The sequence below is a fragment of the Engystomops pustulosus genome, chromosome 7, assembly GCF_040894005.1.
Source record: "Engystomops pustulosus chromosome 7, aEngPut4.maternal, whole genome shotgun sequence".
Lineage (NCBI taxonomy): Eukaryota > Metazoa > Chordata > Amphibia > Anura > Leptodactylidae > Engystomops > Engystomops pustulosus.
In genome coordinates this window covers 20,140,689-20,166,588 of record NC_092417.1, presented here as the reverse complement: position 1 = coordinate 20,166,588, position 25,900 = coordinate 20,140,689, and the positions used below count along the sequence as shown (strand labels likewise).

At 46.3% G+C, this 25,900-nt stretch overlaps 1 protein-coding gene across 1 annotated transcript; it reads left to right on the top strand.

The window, feature by feature from the left end:
* The first annotated feature begins 12,930 nt into the window (after positions 1-12,930).
* Positions 12,931-22,418, top strand: LOC140068687 (SLAM family member 9-like). Its single transcript, XM_072114072.1, has 5 exons — positions 12,931-13,046; positions 16,118-16,438; positions 18,129-18,425; positions 21,567-21,668; positions 21,910-22,418. The coding sequence occupies exons 1-5, from the start codon at positions 12,980-12,982 to the stop codon at positions 21,957-21,959; spliced, it is 837 nt and encodes a 278-aa protein (XP_071970173.1). The 5' UTR covers positions 12,931-12,979; the 3' UTR covers positions 21,960-22,418.
* Positions 22,419-25,900: the final 3,482 nt, after the last annotated feature.

Below are 25,900 nucleotides of genomic sequence, written 5' to 3'. Positions count from 1 at the left end.
CAGTCCCCACAGAACATAGTACACACTGCCAGAGAGTTTTTGTATAAAAAATTGTTTTTACAGAAAAAAAGATATTTTATAACCTTTCATTAGCATCTGCTGTGTGACTAGGCAATCGTCCCCTGGGAGTGGCTATAGAGGACCACTCCTCCATGTGTCCTTTTCAAATATATGAAAACCCCCATCACTTGGCTTAGCAACGCCCCCTGCTCCTCTACAGCCAATCCCTAGTGATGGGAGTTATTCATTTATTTGAAAAAGAAGGACGCATGGAGGAGCTGCTTCCCGGGAAGGGGGGTGCTCCTTTATAGCCACTCCCAGGGGACGAGTGCCTAGTCACACAGCAGATGCTAATGAAAGGTACAATATAACATATCTTTTTTTCTGTAAAACCTATTTTTTATACAAAGACACTTTGGCAGAGTATGTACTATGCTCTGTGGGGATTGGGGTAGTAAGAGATGTTGGTTGTTCCAAGTCTGTGATTTCTAGAATGTTGCATCTTTACAAAATCACAAACTCATTCAAGTCCCCCAAGAAGGTTGGGCGAGAAGAAAGAAATGCAGGAGAGGACAGGATAATGGAGGCAGCGCAGCTGCACCACAAACGGTCCCATGCGACACAATCGCAGGGCACACACCTATGAAATACCTGTGCAGGCCATTTTAGCCTTGAAGAGCGTGCATAGTGCGACAAAAGTGCACAGCGCGACCCTTAGTAAATGTGCCCCAATGTGTTTTTTTTTTTAAATGTACACATTCTCAGTGGAAAAATACCGAAATGCTTCCCAATCTCTCCTGAGTATAACAATCCCCCATATGTGTTGGTGACTGCTGTATGGGCACACGCCAGGGCATTGAAGGGAAGCTGAGCCAATCAGAGCAGATTATGCATTGTTACAATTTATTGGCTATACGGAGGACCTGCGGTTTTGCGGAAAGGTAAGTACAGAGTTTGTTATTTTATAAACTTAAGTATTAGCCGAGGTTTTGGTTTATACAGTAAGTGTTTTTTTTTTACAGGGTAGCTTGCTCAGTGTGTTACCGGAATACATTGCGCAGCCCCGGTGCACTGGCAGACCCCAGGCCCCCCCGGGTGTCAAATCCCTTTTTCAAGCCCCTCGCATGCTGCGGTCATGCCCGGTCAACTTCGGGTACTAGCTCCGTTCCAGAAGCTTTACGTAATAATACTGCATAATGCGGGAACTCACCTCCCACCATGCAGTACTATTACGTCAAATGACAGGAAGGGGTTAATTAAACACATCCGGATTCCAATGAAGGAGTAGAACCATTTCAAGGGAGATCAGAAGCAAATGGACTCTATGTGAGTTAAATATGAGTGTCACAGCAAAGGGGCCATGTGATATTTCATTTTGTCTTGTTTAATAAATTAGCGAAAATATCTACATTTCTGGTATTTTTCTGTTACGATGGGAGCAGAGTGTATATTAATGAGCAACAAAAGAAATTTTTGAACAATTGGCTGCAAAGAAACGAAGAGATAAAAACGTTGAGGGGTCTGAACACTTTCCATACCCACTGTACACAGCACCTCCCCCCAGTAATACAGCTCCATGTAAAATAATAACATCGTACTCACCTTGAGCTGAAACAAAGAGTGAAACATTTTAAGGGGTCTGAATACTTTCTGTACCCACTATATGTAGCATTCTCTTCCCCTAATCTCAAATCTGTGGCCATCACAAAACGTGTAGTGGTCCTGGACGGCTCCCTCTTCTCCTTGGCTCCTGTACGGGGTGCAAAGCGAAGCTTCCTTAGAGATGCCCATTAAGATTTTGTTTTAATCACAATTATTTTCTTTCCAGGTGGGAGATCGCTTTATCTTCTGATCATAAAGCCTCTACAATGTGTCCTCTTCCTGGTGCCGCTTATAATGTATCTCAGGATAAGAGCTGATGAGAGAAAAGGTGGGTACATATAAATATTCATATACACTAGATCAGTGGTGGCGAACCTATGGCACGGGTGCCAGAGGTGGCACTCAGAGCCCTTTCTGTGGGCACCCAGGCATTCACCCCAACACAGAATTTGCCAGCTAGGACTCAAGGCTTGCCCCTGTGATCCAATACAGCCCAGGACGTGCTATGCTCAGTGCTATTTTAAAGCAACATCCTTGGCTGCCAGGACTACAGGAGGAGCAGGAAGGGTTGGATAGAGATGGATTGTCATTGGAGCTCCTGCTCTGGGTCCCCTGATTCTTCCTCTTCATGGGACCCTGGAGGGAAGCTATAATCCAAATTTCTCCATCATCTTTCTACTTTATGGTGAACTCAGGAGGCCAATACGATTAAAACCTGTGATACAGCAGGGATCAGTAAGTTATTGCTTACATTGTCATGTTGGCACTTTGTGACATATAAGTGGGTTTTGGTTGTAGCTTGGGCACTCTGTCTCCAAAAGGTTTGCCATCACTGCACTAGACCCACCTCAACATCTTGCCCATATTCCGCCTTCCATACTGATGACCTAGTGACCTAGATAGGTCATCAGTATGTGATTGGTGGCGGTCCAATGCCTCTGAGTTCTAGCACCCCTGTGGGGGATGGGTCCAGAGCAAAAAGCCTGCAGGCAATGTGTATGGGTGGGGGGTGTAAAAGTTTGAGGATGGGTCATTATATTCCTCCACCGTTTTCTTCTATTTCTCCTCAGAATCCACCAGGAATATGAGCATTGAATCACATGAAGTGTCAACATGTTAACCCAATATTTACAATCTGGAGGTTCTCCACCACCATTTATTTGAAAGCCAGAGGGTACATTGTGGCTTCCATCCCAGCTTGGCGCAAGCTCTTCAGACAAGTCAGCGCCGACTGTGCCATTATGTCATGTAAGGAAGACGTGTACCTACCAGAAGATGCCAAGTCCCTGGTAAAACGTCATCTCCCAACATTCCTAGAGACGCAAGCGACAGCCGCAGCCTGGGGGCCTCAACCAATGGTTTCCCACCACAAGGGGGAATTCCCACTAGAAATGACCATTTTTTTAAAACCAGACTTCTATATTAAAGACATTATTATTGGTTATTGGAGATTTAGACAAAAATGATTCCTTTCCACTGAAAATTGATGATGTCTCCATTTATCGTAAACAAAAAGAGGATAAGGAACGGCACGGATCCCATGGAATCTTCTAGACGATCCATTTATAGGAAATACTCACATGTAGCAGACAAAAGTAGGAAAAAATGCGGAGGGGAGGGAAGGACATGTTGCAGGACATCACATAGGTACAAGTATAATATGGCCATTTCACGCTCTCGGCCCTTCATCCGGTTACCGTTCTATATCCTCTTTTTGTTTACAATATGTATCCGGTGGCTTCTTTGGAATAGAGCACCACACTGGACCTTATACAGGTATACACACTTAATCCCAGCCCGATTAATCAGGAGAATGCCTATTGGCTGGTGGAGAACATAAAGAATCCATAACGAGCAGTGTCCACCCGACTATGTTTCTTTTTTGCAATTGTCTCCATTTATCTCCTCCCATCATTACTTTGCTCCTGACAATAGATGATGTCACAGCTTATCTCCTCCCCCTCCCTGTACAATGACCTCTATATAGATAACACTGATCCAAACCTGTCTTACCTTCATCTTCTGGTCACTCAGGCAGTCTGGCAGAGTGTCCTCTTCCAAACTCTGCTCCCTAACTGCAGGACAGTAGGGACTACACCTCTTCTATTTATATACCTAATACTGGGGAGCAGCACAAACAATGACAAAGCATTCTCCCATAGACTTACATTGGGTCCCCATAATATTCTATGGCAGCAAGTTTCTAAAGTGGTAAACAAGTTTCCAAACAGCGCCTGTCAGACCGTCTTTTGTAGTAAATGAGACTACTCTAAAACTATTTCTTCTATAGCTGTCTAAAATGACTGGGTTCTCTTTAATTAGAGATATGTAACCCTTGCTACAGGTCTACATAGTAGGCTATAGATTTATGTGAAATAAAGTAAGAGGAACTAACAGCGTCTAGGGGAAATATTTTAAAGTCCACAAAGTTCAATGCTCCTCTGTCACGTCATATCTTCATTATGTCCCTGGTGAACGTGTTTTGCCAGGGAGGTTTCCTGGTACTAAGGTACAAAGAGATCCTTCTCCTGAAATCTTGAATAGACTTACCTACATATAATTTTGGGTAGCTGCATTGTACTAGTGTATATAGATCACCCCAGTTGTTTTACAATTTATGAATTTCATAACTTCATAGGTTTTATTATCTGCTGGATTTATGAAAGATAAAGGGGCACATGTACTTACCCGTCCGGAGGAGTTAACGAAAGTGCATTGTCCGTGCAACAATTGTATCCATTGTGCGTCGATTCACTAAGATCCTGCATGTGTCGCTTCCCCGCTCAGGTCCGCCGGAGTTCACCTTCTTCTTCCTGTTGGATGTAAGTGTTTGGGCTTGCGACACAATTTGAAAGTTAAATCCCAAGTGCTGAAATTATACCTCCCTAAATACCCCAAAAATTGCTCATAAAGTGAATACGATAGAACAGTAAGATCACATCTTGTATATACTTTGTGTCAAACTGACGGTACACGCGGAGGAAGGGAAACACTGCGACGTACGTTTTACCCTGCGGCTTCATCAGGTGATGTGTGATATTATATAGATAGAAGGGAAGTAGATATATTCAAAGAAATTATCAAAAGGCGTTCTCCACCTGTGCAGAGATATAATGACCGTTATTATTATGGGGTTATGGTTTTTTTAAAGGTTTTGATTATTACTATATCTTTATGTTTTAACACCTTAAGGACGCAGGGTTTTTCGGCTCATTTCTCGCTCTCCAACTTCAAAAATCCATAACTTTTTCATTTTTACATGTACAGACCTGTGTGAGGGCTTATTTTGTGCATAACAAATTTTACTTTCCCGTAATGTTATTTATTTTAACATGCCGTGTACTGCGAAGCTGAAAAAAAATTCCAAATGTGGAAAAATTGAAAAAAAAACGCTTGTGGGCTCAGTTTTTACGACTTTCACTCTTCGCTCCAAATAACACGCCTACTTTATTCTTTGCTTCCGTGCGATCGCGATCGTAGAGCTACGGAGCAGAGCGTTAAGGGGTTAAGAGATTGGGGTTTATTTACTAAGGGACGCACTTTCGTCACACTTTTTGGGATTCGCACAGCTGTGACAGGTATTTAGCAGGGGATTATGTTGCACGTGATCGGATTTTGGCACAGCTGCGCTGCTTTCATGTGACAGAAATCCGGGGGCGTGACGATCCGACTGATCCGGACTGAGCGCAGGATTTAACTTTCAAATTGTGTCGCAAGATCAAGCACTTACATGCACCGGGAAGAAGAAGGTGAACTCCGGCGGACCTGAGCGGGGAAGCGACAGATGCAGGATATCGGGCGCAGAATCTTAGTGAATCGTGGCACAGTGCATTCTGGTTGAACAATGCCCTTTTGGGGAATGCGTCAGGACGGGTAAGTAAATGTGCCCCATTGGGGCATATTTATCAGGACCTCTGCGCAACGCCAGTGGCCCTTAAATAATCGCAAATGCCAGCTTATTGCTAGCTTTTGCGATTATTTGCCCCGATCCGCCACCTTCACGCCAGTGGGGCGTGAAGGGGCATGAAGGGGGGGCGTGGCCAGACGGGAGTGAGCCGGCATGGGGCGTTACTGTCCCCGCGCCTGCGCACTTGCTGCTGCCTGGCGTAGGATAAACGCTTCGCAGCCTCCCGCCCCGCTACATCTAGAGGCGGAAGCCTCTTGATGTATCGGGCTACGAATTTGCAGCGGTGGGGCTATCATACGCTGGCGCATGTGTATTAATGTCTGATTTATTATTGTATTATTTTTTTATGGAGTAGAAGCAACAACTGTATTTCCTCTTTGAGTACAATAAAGTTATCATTATCACTATTATTATTAATGCATCATAGTGTCCGGGTAGGTCACATGACCTCCCTAAAGACGGCCCCTAAGGAGCAAAACGACCCAATGACTCCCAAACTATTGTGCATGATTTATAATCCAATTTTTTTTTTTAATGCTTGTTGAAAAGATCTGATAGTGAAGGTGTAAGGAAAATCATTTCAGACAACAAGTGTAATAAAATGTCAATACAAATAATGCAAATATATAAGATACAATAATAAATACTGTAATTGACTACAAAAAACAAACAACTACATCATAAGGTCCAAATTATAAACCCAACAACACACATTTCTACAAATTCATATAAATAAACCCAAAACGTGTAATAGCACAAAATACTATAGAACTATATATATATATATACATTCACTGAATTTCATGCCGCTCTTCGTATTTATCTATGTATCGGACTCTTCTGTTACCGTACGGAAATAACCCTCACGTAAATAACTTCAGGCGCACAACGTGGAGGAGGAGCACTACTACATCCTACATGAAAAGATGCCTTTGTCTGGGGGGGAGGAGCATTCTAAAAACGTATAAAATTGTTAGAAAAAGAAAAAAGTCAAAATATTTTTTTAAGAAAGACAAATAGCAGGATGTGGTTTATTACCGCTTCTCCCTTCTCCGTGCATCGCGCTGAAGGAGCGCAATGCATAGAGGAGGAGAGCCGACACTGCCGCCCACTCTATATACTCGGCGGTCATGTCTCACCAGACCCAATACTGCTGTGATTAACATCAGAAGTCACAGGGGGTCGATGCAAAAAAAAAAAAAATAATAAAAAACTGGAAAAATGTCCCCCAGGGGTATTTTATGACCTCATGGGGGACATATAAAGTATAAACACACAATATTAATAGATATTCATAAAAAATACACTTGCATTTCCCCATATAAAAATAATCCCCCGCTACACTACATAAAACACTGCCATAGCCCGAGACTATACATATTGGGGGTCATTTACTAAGGGCCCGATTGGCGGTTACCAGACGTGTTACCCGAATATTTCCGATTTGCGCCGATTTCCCCTGAAGTGCCCCGGGATTTTGGTGCACGCGATCGGATTGTGGCGCATCGAATCAAGCATGCGCGCGACGGAAATCGGTGGGCATGGCTGAACGATAACCCGATGGATTCGGAAAAACCGCCGCATTTAAAAACGGAAAATGTGTCGCAGAGCTTGCACTTACCTTCAATCAGCCGGCCTCGGTGTATTCAAGTGCGTTCCGATGCTTTTCAGCGCAGCAGAGCCACCTGGTGGACGGCAGAGGAACTGCCTTAGTGAATCCCGGCCGGACCCGAATCCACCGCAGAGAAGGCGCCGCTGGATCGCGAATGGACCGGGTAAGTAAATCTGCCCCATTATGTATCAAAACAACCAAAATATAATAGGGGGTTCATTAATAATGCTCATTTTGAGTCAATTTAAGAATAATTAAAAAAAAAAGTACTATAAATGCCCCTGTCACTAGAGCCTTTTCAGGCTGCGTCACTAAGGGGTTAAGTTTCTACTTTTAGATTGCAACGGTTCTGCCTTATACCACAGTCTCCGACATCCACTCACCAGGTGGAAGCGATGACTTTCATGGTACTAAATCTCGTTCACAGAGATCACATGATCACCTGAGGACCACGGTTTTCCTGGGATTTTTGATAAGCGGATACCTAACACAGGATATAGTATGTGCAACATCCCCCACCGGGGCCTAGCCCTTGAGGTGAGGCCTGGAGACAGCCGGGGCCCGCGGTACCGGAGTGGCTGGCGGTTGCGGCCTAAGCACGCTATTGTCACGGTGCTTGGTACGGGGGAACCGGAGGGCTGTCCTACAGCCTGGCAGGTCTCCAGCAGGGTGGTGTTGGCAAGAAATGATGAGGGAGAGGCTGCTATAGCGGATCTCCCTGGGGCAACCCCTTAATGTCCCGAGTGTGGGTCTCTGTGTGATGGACAGGGTGCCGGTGATGAAGGCAGCCGTATTAGCAGGGACCAGACGGAGACAGAAGTTGAAGAAAACAACTTACAGTTCTTTATTTGAACCGGCAGGAACAGCAGCAACGTGCCTTTAACAGGTAGATGGAGTGCTGAGATGCTTTTGGAGGGAGCCTCAGGAGATAGTTCACCAGCCTGGAAGTAGAGGGCAGGCTGGGAGGCAGCTGTGTCCTGGTAGGAAGCTTCAGCTTGTCCTGTAGGGCTTCAGGTATCACATTTAAAGGTAAGATGATACCCCTTTTCCTCACTACACTAACTCTAGTCTTAGACTCCACTCTTCAGAGGCAGGGGCTAGGCTCTTCCTGCTCTGGTATGGGCTAGACAGAGATTGCTCACTCACTCACTGATCTCTAGGATTCTCCTACACTGGAATCTCTCTTCTAGAAGATCTTTTGACTAACCCCAGAACATTCCTGGCCAGGGGGTTTTATTACCTCCCTTTGGTCAGGTGGTGGCTGCTCCTCCAATCACATCTCAGCTTACAAAGGACAGGATGTAACACAGATCATTGGACAATAGCATCTAGCATCATACAAAATACTTAACTTCTGCCTTGCCAGGCAGGATTCACCACTGCAATATCCCCTATGTCCTATCAGGACCATGTAGTGTGATGTGGGTACATGCAGGTGGGACGTATTCGCAAACACTCCCTCGCCATTGCATCGGCGAGGGTGTTGCATACCCCGGGGGCAATTGAAAGAGCCGCCCTCGGCTCGACTACAGATGGTTTGAGGGGGCAGAGGTGGATAAAGGCACTTCTGGGAAGTGCAGGCTATGTGAGGTGTAGGGACAAACCGCCCATGGTCCTGGAGACAGGCACCTGGGTTGGTGTCGGACTAAGACAAAAACATATAGCTGTATGACAGTTGGTCGCTGACGCCATTAAACCAAACTGTACAGCAGGAAAGGTGTGGTGTCATGTCCTGTAATCCACTCCTTGCACCAAGGCAATTATATAGTGTGTGTATATCTGCATTGCGTTAGCATATGCGACACGAGTACCTCCTGACTGGCATCCTTACCCATGTATGGGTGGCATCCAGGTGCTAACTGTGTAACACCCCCGGTCCCCGTAGGACCCGCAGTTTACGGACTACCCCCATGTGCAAACCTCGGTTTGAGGGATCAGGTAGCGGTCAGTGTTTTACACAAAAAGACGGTCCGACACAGCCACACTACAACCTGTAAAGCCTATGAAAGGGTTAATGCAGACTACTGGCATATATGACAGTGTGCAAACATTTGGTAAATTCTCATTGGCTTAGCAGCCCAATGGGTACACATCTTGAACGTTACAAACGTTACAGAGGTAGATAGGCTACTCAGGGTAGCAAGATAAATGTCTCTTTTCCTGCAAAGAAAAGGCATAAAGAGTGCAAGCAGAATGTCCATACCTAAAAAGGAAGGCATTAAGTGCAAAATGATAATAAATTAAATGGCAACTTTTCCTTGTAGTATCTGGCAAAAGTCTCACAGAAGGTCTCTAGTGACAAAGTCCATCTTCTGGGTACAGCCCTTGATGTGGGGAAAAGTGCACTGAGAAGCAAAGGGTCTCCTCTTTGTGTAGAGGGACAGAGTCCTTTGAAGAAAGAATCTCTGCTGTGGCAGAGGAAGGGGTGCTATCATAGCACAGGACAATAATCAGTTCAAGGTATGTCTCTTGACTGAGATAAATAGGGATGAGAGTCTCAGGAAAGTCTCTGGCTCTTTAGGGAAAATGGAGATAAATACACAATATGTACAGTACCTGAAGTGGGCTACAGCCCTTCAGGGGTTATTCTGCATCGCTGGGTTCAGCAGAGACAGGATCCAGCTCCAGCAAGGAATCCTGTGCATCCTCAGCGGGAGTAGGTGCCGGCTGGGGACACCCGGTGGCAGTAGCGGGTACTGCAGGTGCAGCAACATCCTCCGGACCTTCAGGGGGAGGAACACTGTCGCCCGGGGTGTCGGCTGTTCCAGCCGGGGGCTCAACTGAGCCAGGGACCACGGAGGGGTCCAGGAAGAAATAAACAGGGACCTGCGGCAGCGCCGCAGCTCCTTCCAGCTCCGGTTCTTCTGGGGCCGGGACATCACCCCATTGGTAACCGGCAAGCGGAGAAGTGGGCCTCGTTGGAACCTCCGGACAAGGTTCACTAGCCGGGATGTCATCTCCCACAGAAGAGCCGCGGGACCTGGCAATGCTCCCGGCAGGGGAGACGGTGGGGGTGGCGCCCTGAATCATGCCCGGCCCATGGATGGCAATGGGACCCGTACTCACGATTACCGTGGATGGGGCATTCACGTGGGTCACCGCCCGGGGACTCGCAGCCAAGGAAGAAGAAGTGTTCGGGGATTCCGGCCACTCGTCGTCCTCATACAGCTCGTCGTACGATGGGTAGCGGTCCTCATCGGAGTCCGGGATCCGGATCACACCAGCCGCCCGTGGTCCTTGGGGCCCCTCCTGCAGGGAGAACTCGATGCACTCTCCTGGCTTCAGATTGTGCAGTCTCTCCGGCAAGTCAGGCCTCTTGACAGACCGGCGGGGAATAAATACCTCCCGTCCGGTGTAGTCCTGGGTGGCGAAGCCATAGCCACGTTGCTTGTCGAAGAACCGGACCATGCCAGTGGTGCGGTTCTTTTCCACCCAAGCTCCAGCTGTAGACCGGCCGACCATATACCGTTGGGCCTCCTTCTCTCGGCGTCGCTGTTCCGAGACAGCGTCTCGGAGTCGCCGGCGGGCGGCCTCACCTCGGCCTTGAGGCTGCGGAGGTGCCGGTGCTGGGGCTCGTGGCTCCGGTGCAGGCTCGGATCTCCTTGGGCGACAGGTAGGTGCCGGAGGATCGGGAACCGCCGGAGTATCAGGAACCGTCACAGCGGGGCTGGCAGGCCGCACAGCGGGAATGGTAGGCCTCGGAGCAGGTGGAGCAGCAGCAATAGGCCCAGGCGTTGGCTCGACAGGAGTCGGGGCCTCCCCACGTGGCGCCTCCACGTGGGTCCGCGGTACCAGCATGGTAGCCGGGAGAGGCACGAGGAAACGCCCGGGTGGTACCTGGTGCTCCGTCACCGTTTGGAAATACGTCCTGGTGACGAAGGCCCGGGTCAGTCCTCGGTGCAGCCGGTGTCCAGCGGAGGGTCTCCGGACCGGCTGGGCAGAGACCACGACCATAGTCTCCAACACTTCAAAGAACTCGGTACGCTCCACAGGAGGGAATGGCGGAGGACCCCACATGATGCTGTCCTCACTGTCCAAAATCCGCACGAGTTCTGGCGTTTCTCTGAGGCGGGGCAGGAAGTCCGCCCCGAGCCAGTGGGAGGAGTCCAAGTCCTTCCCGCCAAGAGCTGTGGCGGGCTCTAATTTTTCCTGCGCCTGCGCCACAGGAGGCGGGGTTCGCGCCCTTCGCGCGTGGGTGGAGCTTGGGGTGTCGTCTGGGTTTCCCGCCAGTAAGGGTTTTGGCGGGCTGGAATTACTTGCTGCGCCACAGTTTCTGAGGTAAAAATCTTCAGGCGCGGCAGCGCCGGATGTAGCAGAGCTGGTACAGTTCTTGCAGGGATTAACCTCTTGAGTGCTGGAGCGGCGCTCGACAGCACGTGGCAGCATTAACACAGTTCAATCCAGAAACACACAATTACTTGGGCCTAAACCCGGATGGCAGCAGGGTTAGGCAGCACAGTCTTTTTAATAAAGGAAAGTCTTTAATGCCGTAATAAGGCACAGAAGTATCAATCCTGTTCGTGACGCCACTTGCAACATCCCCCACCGGGGCCTAGCCCTTGAGGTGAGGCCTGGAGACAGCCGGGGCCCGCGGTACCGGAGTGGCTGGCGGTTGCGGCCTAAGCACGCTATTGTCACGGTGCTTGGTACGGGGGAACCGGAGGGCTGTCCTACAGCCTGGCAGGTCTCCAGCAGGGTGGTGTTGGCAAGAAATGATGAGGGAGAGGCTGCTATAGCGGATCTCCCTGGGGCAACCCCTTTAATGTCCCGAGTGTGAGTCTCTGGGTGATGGACAGGGTGCCCGGTGATGAAGGCAGCCGTATTAGCAGGGACCAGACGGAGACAGAAGTTGAAGAAAACAACTTACAGTTCTTTATTTGAACCGGCAGGAACAGCAGCAACGTGCCTTTAACAGGTAGATGGAGTGCTGAGATGCTTTTGGAGGGAGCCTCAGGAGATAGTTCACCAGCCTGGATGTAGAGGGCAGGCTGGGAAGGCAGCTGTGTCCTGGTAGGAAGCTTCAGCTTGTCCTGTAGGGCTTCAGGTATCACCTCTAAAGGTAAGATGATACCCCTTTTCCTCACTACACTAACTCTAGTCTTAGACTCCACTCTTCAGAGGCAGGGGCTAGGCTCTTCCTGCTCTGGTATGGGCTAGACAGAGATTGCTCACTCACTCACTGATCTCTAGGATTCTCCTACACTGGAATCTCTCTTCTAGAAGATCTTTTGACTAACCCCAGAACATTCCTGGCCAGGGGGTTTTATTACCTCCCTTTGGTCAGGTGGTGGCTGCTCCTCCAATCACATCTCAGCTTACAAAGGACAGGATGTAACACAGATCATTGGACAATAGCATCTTGCATCATACAAAATACTTAACTTCTGCCTTGCCAGGCAGGATTCACCACTGCAATATCCCCTATGTCCTATCAGGACCATGTAGTGTGATGTGGGTACATGCAGGTGGGACGTATTCGCAAACACTCCCTCGCCATTGCATCGGCGAGGGTGTTGCATATGTATATAAATAATACTAAATCTGTCTAACCCCAAACTGTCAAAAATTCCTTTGAAACCTCTGATTGGGTCGTCCAAAATGAAGAAATACTGCAACGTTTCCAAGAAAAAAGTGTCATTTGCTGCGTCTTGTTCTGCAACTCCTCATTTACATCAGATACATCCAAAGGGCAAGACTGAGACAGATACGTGAGTGTCAAAAAATATCTATATTTTTTATTTTTTTGTTGACGTCATCCCCTTCCTTCTCTGACCTGTAAGATTGTGTCATTTCCCTTACAACATCCACGTCCCTCGTTCGTTTCCTCTTTCTCCACCACCGCACTCATCATCTTCAACATGAAGCCCCAGGAATCCGTGAAAGGTTTCTACGCTCTATTAACAGTCCTGATCCTGCTTGTTCCAGGTGAGTCTGGAGTTTTTCCTAAATAATTTATAGAATGCCATCCATCCGAGAGACATCCCAGGAGATAAGGTCATCACTGGTGACCTCAGACAATCAGTAGAATGAGATGATCCATCAAGGGCTGATGGAACCCTATATAGTAGATGGTGGTATTATGTAGGACTAAGTAAACCAAATAATGGAGAACATTCTGCCGAAAAACTCAGCTCTGGACCTTAGTGATGGAGTCTGATGGAGATGTTGTGGATGAAGAGGCAATGGGCAATGGATGGGGCATTTTTAGGACTCTGAGGAGTGGGATTTTTAGAAAGGACATTTCTTACCTTTCCCTAGGGCAGTGGTGGCGAACCTATGGCACGGGTGCCAGAGGTGGCACTCAGAGCCCTTTCTGTGGGCACCCAGGCCATCACCCCAGGTGTTGAAAGAAGTGCATTATCTTTGGAAGCCATCCTGCTGGACCCACCATTCTTCCTGTACAGAGAGACCCTGGAGAGAATTTGTCCTCCTTCCTTCAACTGTATTGGTGGCCTCAGGGGGCCGATACGATTACATGATTTGGAAGAACTGGTAGCAATAAGTTGCGGCTTAAAATGCCATGTTGGCACGTAACTGTAATTAAGTGGATTTTGGTTTGCAGTTTGGGCACTCGGTCTCTTAAAGGTTCGCCATCACTGCCCGAGGGGGCTGCTAGTTTAATGGGGTAAAATCTGGTGGCAATGTCACTATAAGAGCGAGCAGTTCCTACATCTCTGATATCCTAGTGTCATGATCTTCCACATACATTAGTTCTGAATACATCAGATTTTTCCGGACTTATTTAGCAACGTTCTATCGAGTAATGTGGTTTATTGTGCAAACGGCCTCCCTTATATGTCCACATCTGCTTTGCAAAAATTAAAAGAGAACTTCAAATTTTGTTGTAAACTTGTGTCGCCCTTTAACATGCCGTCTCTGTAGCTGAAATCACCAGCTAAATATACAGTAATGCTGGTGGGAATGGAGAGGAACATGGAAACATTAACCCTTTACAATGTAAAGTTCTGGGCGGGGGCTTGCCTCTCTTCTAGACACAGAGAGGCAAGTCCTTGCAGAATGAGAGCAACACTGCTGGATATAACTTGAAATATTGGGGCACATTTACTTATCCATCCTGACGCGTTCCCCGAAAGTGCGTTGTCCAACGATAAGGCACTCTGGCACTATTCACAGTGCGCCCGATATCCTGCATGTGTCGCTTCCCCGCTCAGGTGCACCGGAGTTCACCTTCTTCTTCCTGGTGCATGTAACTGCTTGATCTTGCGACACAATTTGAAAGTTAAATCCTGCGCTCAGTCCGAATCAGTCGGATCGTCCGACGGCCCGCCCCCCTATTTTCTGTCGCATAGAAGCCAGCGCAGCTGCGCCAAAGAACGATCGGGTGCAACACAATCCCAACGCAGACCCCTGTTAAATACCTGTCCATGCCTTGTAATCCCCGAAAAAGGTACAAAGTCGGACAAATGAGCAGCTTGACCCTTAGTAAATGAGCCCCATTATAGTTAAATTATAGTAAGCATTAGTGATGAGCAGACCCATCAAAATACACATCCAGGTACCGAACCCCCACCAGTAACACCCACAATCAGTACTGGCACCAGTTGTGGTTGCTTACTGTTTAAATGCCACTGGCATTAAAGTGGCACTTAATAAGTTCGGTACGATGAAGTTCGATAATGAAGTTCTGTACGATCCCGGACTTTGCGGTTTGGGTGCGTTCATCACTAGTGAACATCTTACGGGACTTTTTTGTGCTTCTTTTCTTGACTGGAAGCTGTTCTCAGACACCGGAGACAATCTCCTTCCAGAACTCCAACTGCTCCTGAGATTCCTATTATTCTTTACACACATTCTTTATGCAAAGGATGAAGGGGCTTCAAAGTGGTGCCGGGCAATTTAGAATGAAAAAAAAGGCGCACGGCCCCGCCCATGGTGCATGGCCCCGCCCATGGTGCACGGAGATAATTTTTTTTCCAAAATGATGGAAACAGGAAGCATCTGGAATACTTTTAAAGAGCCCTGTGTTACCTGCCTGTGATTCGTGAGCTTATAGACCGTCCTCAATCCCCTACAAGATCTGGCCTTTTTCCATTTTTACCTTTTTGTTTCTCCTCTCTACATTCAAAAAGCCATAACTTTTTCTCCCCCATGTACAGACCCCAAAAAACCCCAGAAACATCCAGGAGGAGGCGGATATGGAGCCGAATCAGTGCTCCGCAGCAGAGGCTCCAAATGTGAATGGAGAACCCCTCTGTTCCCATGTCCCAGCAGTGGGATATTTTTTACCCCATAGACATTACCAGTCTTGTGGGACACCCCTTGGCTCTAATCACCTCAGTGAAGCTCCTGATGGTTGACTATGCAGAAAATAGGATGAAACGTGTAGGGCGAGGATAGAGCACCTAATAGGTCAATAATGGGACTGCCCTTGTAAGGGCGGGAGCAATAAAACTCTGGGGCCAGGAGGTAATAGGGATGAACTAGGGTCTTTTTTACCATGTGACCGAAATCATCCTATCACATGAACTTGGACCTTGGACAGTCAGGAAATGAGGGGGGTTTCATATATCCTGGCCTCTCCACAATCACCTCCAGCAATGGTCCGTTCCATACTGTATAGTAGCATTGGTAACATTGGTTTTAAAGTGTGAGCTGAATTCAGTCATTTGGGCTCAATTTTGTAGTTTTATTAGGTATACTACCCGAGCATTCGAGTTGTTTGTTCAGCATATTTTAATTTTAGATGTTTGGAATAAAAGTTATGTTTTAATTGAGAGAACTCACCAATGCAGAATTTGTATTATTTCAGGCCCCTTAAGGTACTTTAACCCAAGGGGGTCTGATTGCACTTACAATGTACTGTAATACAATTATATTGTAGCATATTGTAAATTTACAACTGATCTTTACAGATCTGGCTTTATGTTGGGCCCAGGAGTTTCTATAAGACTCCAGGCTGACGACCTATCAGTGCCCAGCGGATATATCTTATTATTATATATCTTATAATTATTTGTTATGTTCTGTGTCTGTAGGAGGTGAAGCAGTGGAGCATACACCGGCTCTACTACACGAGGAGGTCACTTTCTCATATGTTCCTACAGAGAAGACGGCCACAATAAGTGTAGTAAGATGGTGGTTTGATGGGAGCGGAGGAGGTGTCTTGATAATGCTCATTGCTGGGGATAACCATCATTCACCTCACACTCAGTTCACTGGGCGTCTACAAAAGTCTGAAGACCCTCTTACATTGACCATAAGGAACCTGACTATGGAGGACGCCGGGATTTACAGGATTGACGTTGTACAAGAAAATAGAATACCAGAAAACTATTCATGGAATGTCACACTCTATGGTGCGTGGTGTCTCTATAATGTGGGGTGTCTCCTATAATGAAAATATAATGACTTAGTAAAATATAATAGTTGCATTAATAATTCCAGTAACAAATGTAATGTTCACATCATCACACCAGCAGGGGGCAGTGTGTCCTCCTATTACTACTAGGGGTGACTGTCCTATACCATGGCCCCACATCATCACACCAGCAGGGGGCAGTGTGTCCTCCTATCACTTCTAGGGGTGACTGTCCTATACCATGGCCCCACATCATCACACCAGCAGGGGGCAGTGTTCTACTATCACTACTAGGGGTGACAGTCCTATACCATGGCCCCCACATCATCACACCAGCAGGGGGCAGTGTGTCCTCCTATCACTACTAGGGGTGACTGTCCTATACCATGGCCCCCACATCATCACACCAGCAGTGGGCAGTGTGTCCTCCTATCACTTCTAGGGATGACTGTCCTATACCATGGCCCCCACATCATCACACCAGCAGGGGGCAGTGTGTCCTCCTATCACTACTAGGGGTGACTATCCTATACCATCGCCCCCACATCATCACACCAGCAGGGGGCAGTGTGTCCTCCTATCACTACTAGGGGTGACTGTCCTACACCATGGCCCCCACATCATCACACCAGCCGGGGGCAGTGTGTCCTCCTATCACTACTAGGGATGACTGTCCTATACCATGGCCCCCACATCATCACACCAGCAGGGGGCTGTGTGTCCTCCAATCACTACTAGGGGTGACTATCCTATACCATGGCCCCCACATCATCACACCAGCAGGGGGCAGTGTGTCCTCCTATCACTACTAGTAGTGACTGTCCTATACCATGGCCCCCACATCATCACACCAGCAGGGGGCAGTGTGTCCTCCAATCACTACTAGGGGTGACTATCTTATACCATGGCCCCCACATCATCACACCAGCAGGGGGCAGTGTGTCCTCCTATCACTACTAGGGGTGACTGTCCTACACCATGGCCCCCACATCATCACACCAGCCGGGGGCAGTGTGTCCTCCTATCACTACTAGGGATGACTGTCTTATACCATGGCCCCCACATCATCACACCAGCAGGGGGCTGTGTGTCCTCCAATCACTACTAGGGGTGACTATCCTATACCATGGCCCCCACATCATCACACCAGCAGGGGGCAGTGTGTCCTCCTATCACTACTAGTAGTGACTGTCCTATACCATGGCCCCCACATCATCACACCAGCAGGGGGCAGTGTGTCCTCCAATCACTACTAGGGGTGACTATCCTATACCATGGCCCCCACATCATCACACCAGCAGGGGGCAGTGTGTCCTCCTATCACTACTAGGGGTGACTGTCCTATACCATGGCCCCCACATCATCACACCAGCAGGGGGCAGTGTGTCCTCCTATCATTACTAGAGGTGACTGTCCTATACCATGGCCCCCACATCATCACACCAGCAGGGGGCAGTGTGTCCTCCTATCACTACTAGGGGTGACTGTCCTGTACCATGGCCCCCACATCATCACACCAGCAGGGGGCAGTGTGTCCTCCTATCACTACTAGGGGTGACTGTCCTGTACCATGGCCCTCACATCATCACACCAGCAGGGGGAAGTGTGTCCTCCTATCACTAGTACTGGGGGCTAGTACTGCAGCTATGGTTTATATACCATCTTATTTCTGTGCTTTATGTCTATAGAACCTGTTCCTCGCCCACACATAAGCGCTGAGGTGATGGAGGACACCGCGGACCTCTGTAACTTCACTCTCCATTGTACCACACCATCCAGTACAAGCCAATCACATCTCCCCCTGACGTGGCTATTATCAGACGCTGGAGTATTATATGGACTAAATGTACAGGAAGAATACTTGCAGACGGCAGTAAAGAGCGACTCCCGGGCCATGACAATCCACTGTATAGTCTGGAACCCGGTCGAGGGCAAGAACGTCTCCATCCAGGTGAAGGACATATGTGCAGCTGCAGGCGAGAGAGGTGAGGCCTACTGTGTAACAGTGTGTGTGGCTGTGTATAAGTGTGTGTAGCTGTGTATATGTGTGTGTAGCTGTGTGTAAGTGTGTGTGGCTGTGTATAAGTGTGTGTGGCTGTGTATAAGTGTGTGTAGCTGTGTATATATGTGTGTGGCTGTGTAACAGTGTGTGTGGCTGTGTATAAGTGTGTGTAGCTGTGTATATGTGTGTGTAGCTGTGTGTAAGTGTGTGTGGCTGTGTATAAGTGTGTGTGGCTGTGTATAAGTGTGTGTAGCTGTGTATATATGTGTGTGGCTGTGTATAAGTGTGTGTGGCTCTGTATAAGTGTGTGTGGCTGTGTATATATGTGTGTGTGGCTGTGTATAAGAGTGTGTGGCTGTGTATAAGTGTGTGTGGCTGTGTATAAGTGTGTGTGGCTGTGTATAAGTGTGTGTAGCTGTGTATATATGTGTGTGGCTGTGTATAAGTGTGTGTGGCTCTGTATAAGTGTGTGTGGCTGTGTATATATGTGTGTGTGGCTGTGTATAAGAGTGTGTGGCTGTGTATAAGTGTGTGTGGCTGTGTATAAGTGTGTGTGGCTGTGTATATATGTGTGCGGCTGTGTATAAGTGTGTGTGGCTGTGTATAAGTGTGTGTAGCTGTGTATAAGTGTGTTCGGCTGTGGATATGTGTGTGTGGCTGTGTATATGTGTGTGTAGCGGTGTGTAAGTGTTTGTGGCTGTGTATATATGTGTGTGGCTGTGTATAAGTGTGTGTGGCTGTGTATATATGTGTGTGGCTGTGTATAAGTGTGTGTAGCGGTGTGTAAGTGTTTGTGGCTGTGTATATATGTGTGTGGCTGTGTATAAGTGTGTGTGGCTGTGTATATATGTGTGTGGCTGTGTATATATGTGTGTGGCTGTGTATATATGTGTGTGGCTGTGTATATATGTGTGTGGCTGTGTATAAGTGTGTGTGGCTGTGTATATGTGTGTGTGGCTGTGTATATGTGTGTGTGGCTGTGTATAAGTGTGTGTGTGGCTGTGTATAAGTATGTGTGGCTGTGTATAAGTGTGTGTGGCTGTGTATAAGTGTGTGTAGCTGTGTATAAGTGTGTATGCCTGTATATATTGTGGCAGGGTGGCTGCCACTAGAGAAGCTTTTGGGCATAAAATGTGCATTTTGCCTTATGAAAAGCTGAGTAGAAGACAGGCCTGGAAAAGTTGGGTCTGTCTAATTAAGTTGATTAGTTTTCAGCTGGAGGGGCTGCACTAATACATGGGGCAGACTTCACACTGGGCTCCACCCTGGGGAAGAGACAGGCTACGGCAAAGGCCTGTGGAGCGGTGGCAGTGAACTGTTACTGTGTTTTTGGGGTGGCTGGCAGTAGGCCAGCACCTGGTGAGGTAGGAAACCTCGATGTTTAGTTAGTGCCGGAGAGGCTTAGGTGTTATTTTATGTTTTGAGTTTGTGTACTGCCAAATAAAGCTGTCTGAGGCCAGTCTTAACCTTACTCACATTGTGTGAATTCCCTGTGTGTGCTGGTCGTCTGCTTAGGAGACGACGATCCCCGGAGCTAATCTCCTACAATATGTGTGTAGCTGTGTATAAGTGTGTATGCCTGTATATGTGTGTGTGGCTGTGTATATGTGTGTGTAGCGGTGTGTAAGTGTTTGTGGCTGTGTATATGTGTGTGTGTGGCTGTGTATAAGTGTGTGTGTGTGGCTGTGTATAAGTGTGTGTGTGTGTGGCTGTGTATAAGTGTGTGTGTGTGTGTGTGTGGCTGTGTATAAGTGTGTGTGTGTGTGGCTGTGTATAAGTGTGTGATATTATATAGTGATAAAAAGTAATGTAACAATTGTTCTCTTTAGTGTAACCCCAAACACACTGGAGTAGATTTACTTACGGTTCATTCACGATCCAGCGGCGCGTTCTCTGCGGAGGATTCGGGTCTTCCGGCGATTCACTAAGGCAATGCGCCCGATGTCCACCAGGTGTTGCTGCTGCGCTGAATTCCCTCGGAGTGCACTGGTTTTTCCGAATCAGTCGGGTTTTCTTACGGCCACGCCCCCCAACTTCCATCGCTTGCATGCCAGCGCCGATGCGCCACAATCCGATCGCGTGCGCCAAAATCCCGGGGCAATTCAAGGAAAATCGGCGCAAATCAGAAATATTCGGATAACCCATCGGAAAAAACGCGATTCAGGCCCTTAGTAAATGACCCCCACTATGTACTATGTTCTGTATTATTACATCTGATGAAGGGGCAGTTTCCTCTGAAACGCGTAATCTTCATAAAAATGTATGTTATTTGAGCAAGATGCAGTGTGGAGCATTTAAACAATTATCTACTATCCCCTGGCGCCGTCTGTATCCACTGGTATCTCTATCACTTATTTATCTCGAAGCAGAAATCTCTTATTGCATTATATAGATACATAAAACCCCTCATTTTGTATTTATGGCTTCCTCCTATCCGTATATATTTGTTATAGCGCTCTCCCAAATTTATATCTATATTGCACTGCCAATACTTCACTTGATTTATGTTATACCCTATTTTCCTGAAAACAGGACCCCCGAAAATCAGACCAAGTACAATTTTTTTCAAGAAATATATACATATATAAATATACAGGCGGGCCCCTACTTAAGGACACCCGACTTATAGACGACCCCTAGTTACAGACGGACCCCTCTGCCCACTGTGACCTCTGGTGAAGTCTCTGGATGTTACTATAGTCCCAGGCTGCAATGATCAGCTATAAAGTGTCTGTAATGAAGCTTTATTGATAATCCTTCGTCCAATTACAGCAAAAAATTTGAAATTCCAATTGTCACTGGGACAAAAAAATTTTTTCTCTGGATCGACAATTATAAAATATACAGTTTCGACATACATACAGATTCCACTTAAGAGCAAACCTCTGGTACCTATCTTGTTCGTAACTGCCTTTATATATATTACATATCCAAAAGGAAAATGGCAGCACTCCAATATAGTGAAAAAAATGGTGTCTATTCCACCTCCAGCAACGTTACACCTGTCATACCGACCTTTGTCAAGCAAAGGACACAGGGTCACCATCACGTCATTGTCCTCCCTGTGTAATGGGGGGGGGGGGTTCAGTGGTGATTTCCGGTCATTTTTAATTTTTCTTTCTAGGTGGGAGATCTCTTCATCTTCTGATCATAAAGCCTCTACAATGTGTCCTGTTCCTGCTGCCGCTAATAATGTATCTCAGTATAAGAGCCGATGAGAAAAAAGGTGGGTTCATAGAGCTAGACCCCCCTCAACGTCTTCACAGTCCTTCAGTAATTCTTCATACTGAGGACCTTCCTGCTAGATAGGTCATCAGTATGGGATTGGTGGGGGTGATTTGCTGTTATGACTCCCTCTGGGTGCTGAGACCTCTTTGGTGGTTGGGTTGGTGGAAGACTCATCGTCACTAAATCCGATTGGACGATGGGTCTTCATATTTCTTTGATACTTTTCTCTTTTTTCTTAGGGTCCTCCACAAACATGAACGTTGAATCGCACAAAGTCTCAACATGCTAACACATTACTAACAATGTGAAGATCTCCCACTACCATTCCGATGGCCTGAGGGTCCACGTCTCCATTCATTGTGTAGACCTCTCCAGCCTGGCACAAGCTCTGCAGACCAGCGGGCACTGACTCTACTGAGATGTGTATCTTCCAGAAGATGATTGGCCTCCAATCCGTCCATGAGAAAACCTCACCCCCCCCGACACAACGAGGGACACAAACAACAGCTGCAGCCAGAGGGCCTCAACCCATGTCATCTCACCGACTCGTTTTCTGAGGCTTTCTCATAAAAAAGCAAATACCGTATATATGATAATAACAGCTTCATTCCTCATCGAAATTGAGCAAGTGCGGCTTTGTAGAACTGCAGGCATATGGCAAAAGGTTTAGAACTGAACAACAGGAGGCGCCATAACCCATATATAACAACATCCAGGCAAAGAACTGATTCATTTATAGAGAACGTGTCACCGGAAAAAAAAACTTTTTACATTTAACATATTATTTTTTTCTATATAAAAAAATTTCAAACAAAAGTGGCATGTCACTATCTTTATTTAATAAAAATTACTATATCTTACAGATATCACCCTGATTTATATAGACACTGACCCATCATTACATCACTACTGACAATAGATGATGTCACAGCTTATCTCCTCCTCCTCCCTGTACAATGACCTCTATATAGATAACACTGACCCATCATTACATCACTACTGACAATAGATGATGTCACAGCTTATCTCCTCCCCCTCCCTGTACAATGACCTCTATATAGATAACACTGACCCATCATTACATCACTACTGACAATAGATGATGTCACAGCTTATCTCCTCCCCCTCCCTGTACAATGACCTCTATATAGATAACACTGACCCATCATTACATCACTACTGACAATAGATGATGTCACAGCTTATCTCCTCCCCTCCTTGTACAATGACCTCTATATAGATAACACTGACCCATCATTACATCACTACTGACAATAGATGATGTCACAGCTTATCTCCTCCCCCCTCCCTGTACAATGACCTCTATATAGATAACACTGACCCATCATTACATCACTACTGACAATAGATGATGTCACAGCTTATCTCCTCCTCCCAGTACAATGACCTCTATATAGATAACGCTGACCCATCATTACATCACTACTGACAATAGATGATGTCACAGCTTATCTCCTCCCCCTCCCTGTACAATGACCTCTATATAGATAACACTGACCCATCATTACATCACTACTGACAATAGATGATGTCACAGCTTATCTCCTCCCCCTCCCTGTACAATGACCTCTATATAGATAACACTGACCCATCATTACATAACTACTGACAATAGATGATGTCACAGCTTATCTCCCCCCCTCCCCTTACAATGACCTCTATATAGATAACACTGACCCATCATTACATCACTACTGACAATAGATGATGTCACAGCTTATCTCCTCCCCCTCCCTGTACAATGACCTCTATATAGATAACACTGACCCATCATTACATCACTACTGACAATAGATGATGTCACAGCTTATCTCCTCCCCCTCCATGTACAATGACCTCTATATAGATAACACTGACCCATCATTACATCACTACTGACAATAGATGATGTCACAGCTTATCTCCTCCGCCCTCCCTGTACAATGTCCTCTATATAGATAATACTGACCCATAATTACATCACTACTGACAATAGATGATGTCACAGCTTATCTCCTCCCCCTCCCTGTATAATGACCTCTATATAGATAACGCTGACCCATCATTACATCACTACTGACAATAGATGATGTCACAGCTTATCTCCTCCTCCTGTATAATGACCTCTATATAGATAACACTGACCCATCATTACATCACTACTGACAATAGATGATGTCACAGCTTATCTCCTCCCCCTCCCTGTACAATTACCTCTATTTAGATAACACTGACCCATCATTACATCACTACTGACAATAGATGATGTCACAGCTTATCTTCGCCCCATCCCTGTACAATGACCTCTATATAGATAACACTGACCCATCATTACATCACTACTGACAATAGATGATGTCACAGCTTATCTCCTCCCCTCCCTGTACAATGACCTCTATATAGATAACACTGACCTATCATTACATTACTACTGGCAATAGATGATGTCACAGCTTATCTCCTCCCCCTTCCAGTATAATGACCTCTATATAGATAACACTGACCCATCATTACATCACTACTGACAATAGATGATGTCACAGCTTATCTCCCCCCTCCCTGTACAATGTCCTCTATATAGATAACACTGACCCATCATTACATCACTACTGACAATAGATGATGTCACAGCTTATCTCCTCCTCCCTGTATAATGACCTCTATATAGATAACACTGACCCATCATTACATCACTACTGACAATAGATGATGTCACAGCTTATCTCCTCCCCTCCCTGTACAATGACCTCTATATAGATAACACTGACCCATCATTACATCACTACTGACAATAGATGATGTCACAGCTTATCTCCTCCTCCTGTATAATGTCCTCTATATAGATAACACTGACCCATCATTACATCACTACTGACAATAGATGATGTCACAGCTTATCTCCTCCTCCTCCCTGTACAATGACCTCTATATAGATAACACTGACCATCATTACATCACTACTGACAATAGATGATGTCACAGCTTATCTCCTCCTCCCTGTACAGTGACCACTATATAGATAACACTGACCCATCATTACATCACTAATGACAATAGATGATGTCACTGCTTATCTCCTCCCCCTCCCTGTACAATGTCCTCTATATAGATAACACTGACCCATCATTACATCACTACTGACAATAGACAATGTCACAGCTTATCTCCTCCTCCCTGTATAATGACCTCTATATAGATAACACTGACCCATCATTACATCACTACTGACAATAGATGATGTCACAGCTTATCTCCTCCTCCTGTATAATGTCCTCTATATAGATAACACTGACCCATCATTACATCACTACTGACAATAGATGATGTCACAGTTTATCTCCTCCTCCCTGCACAGTGACCTCTATATAGATAACACTGACCCATCATTACATCACTAATGACAATAGATGATGTCACAGCTTATCTCCTCCCCCTCCCTGAACAATGACCTCTATATAGATTACACTGACCCATCATTACATTACTACTGACAATAGATGATGTCCCAGCTTATCTCCTCCCCTCCCTGTACAATGACCTCTATATAGATAACACTGACCCATCATTACATCACTACTGACAATAGATGATGTCACAGCTTATCTCCTCCTCCTCCCTGTACAATGACCTCTATATAGATAACACTGACCCATCATTACATCACTACTGACAATAGATGATGTCACAGCTTATCTCCTCCCCTCCCTGTACAATGACCTCTATATAGATAACACTGACCCATCATTACATCACTACTGACAATAGATGATGTCACAGCTTATCTCCTCCTCCCTGTATAATGACCTCTATAAAGATAACACTGACCCATCATTACATCACTACTGACAATAGATGATGTCACAGCTTATCTCCTCCCCCTCTCTGTACAATGAACTCTATATAGATAACACTGACCCATCATTACATCACTACTGACAATAGATGATGTCACAGCTTATCTCCTCCCCCTTCCAGTATAATGACCTCTATATAGATAACACTGACCCATCATTACATCACTACTGACAATAGATGATGTCACAGCTTATCTCCTCCCCCTTCCAGTATAATGACCTCTATATAGATAACACTGACCCATCATTACATCACTACTGACAATAGATGATGTCACAGCTTATCTCCTCCTCCTGTATAATGTCCTCTATATAGATAACACTGACCCATCATTACATCACTACTGACAATAGATGATGTCACAGCTTATCTCCT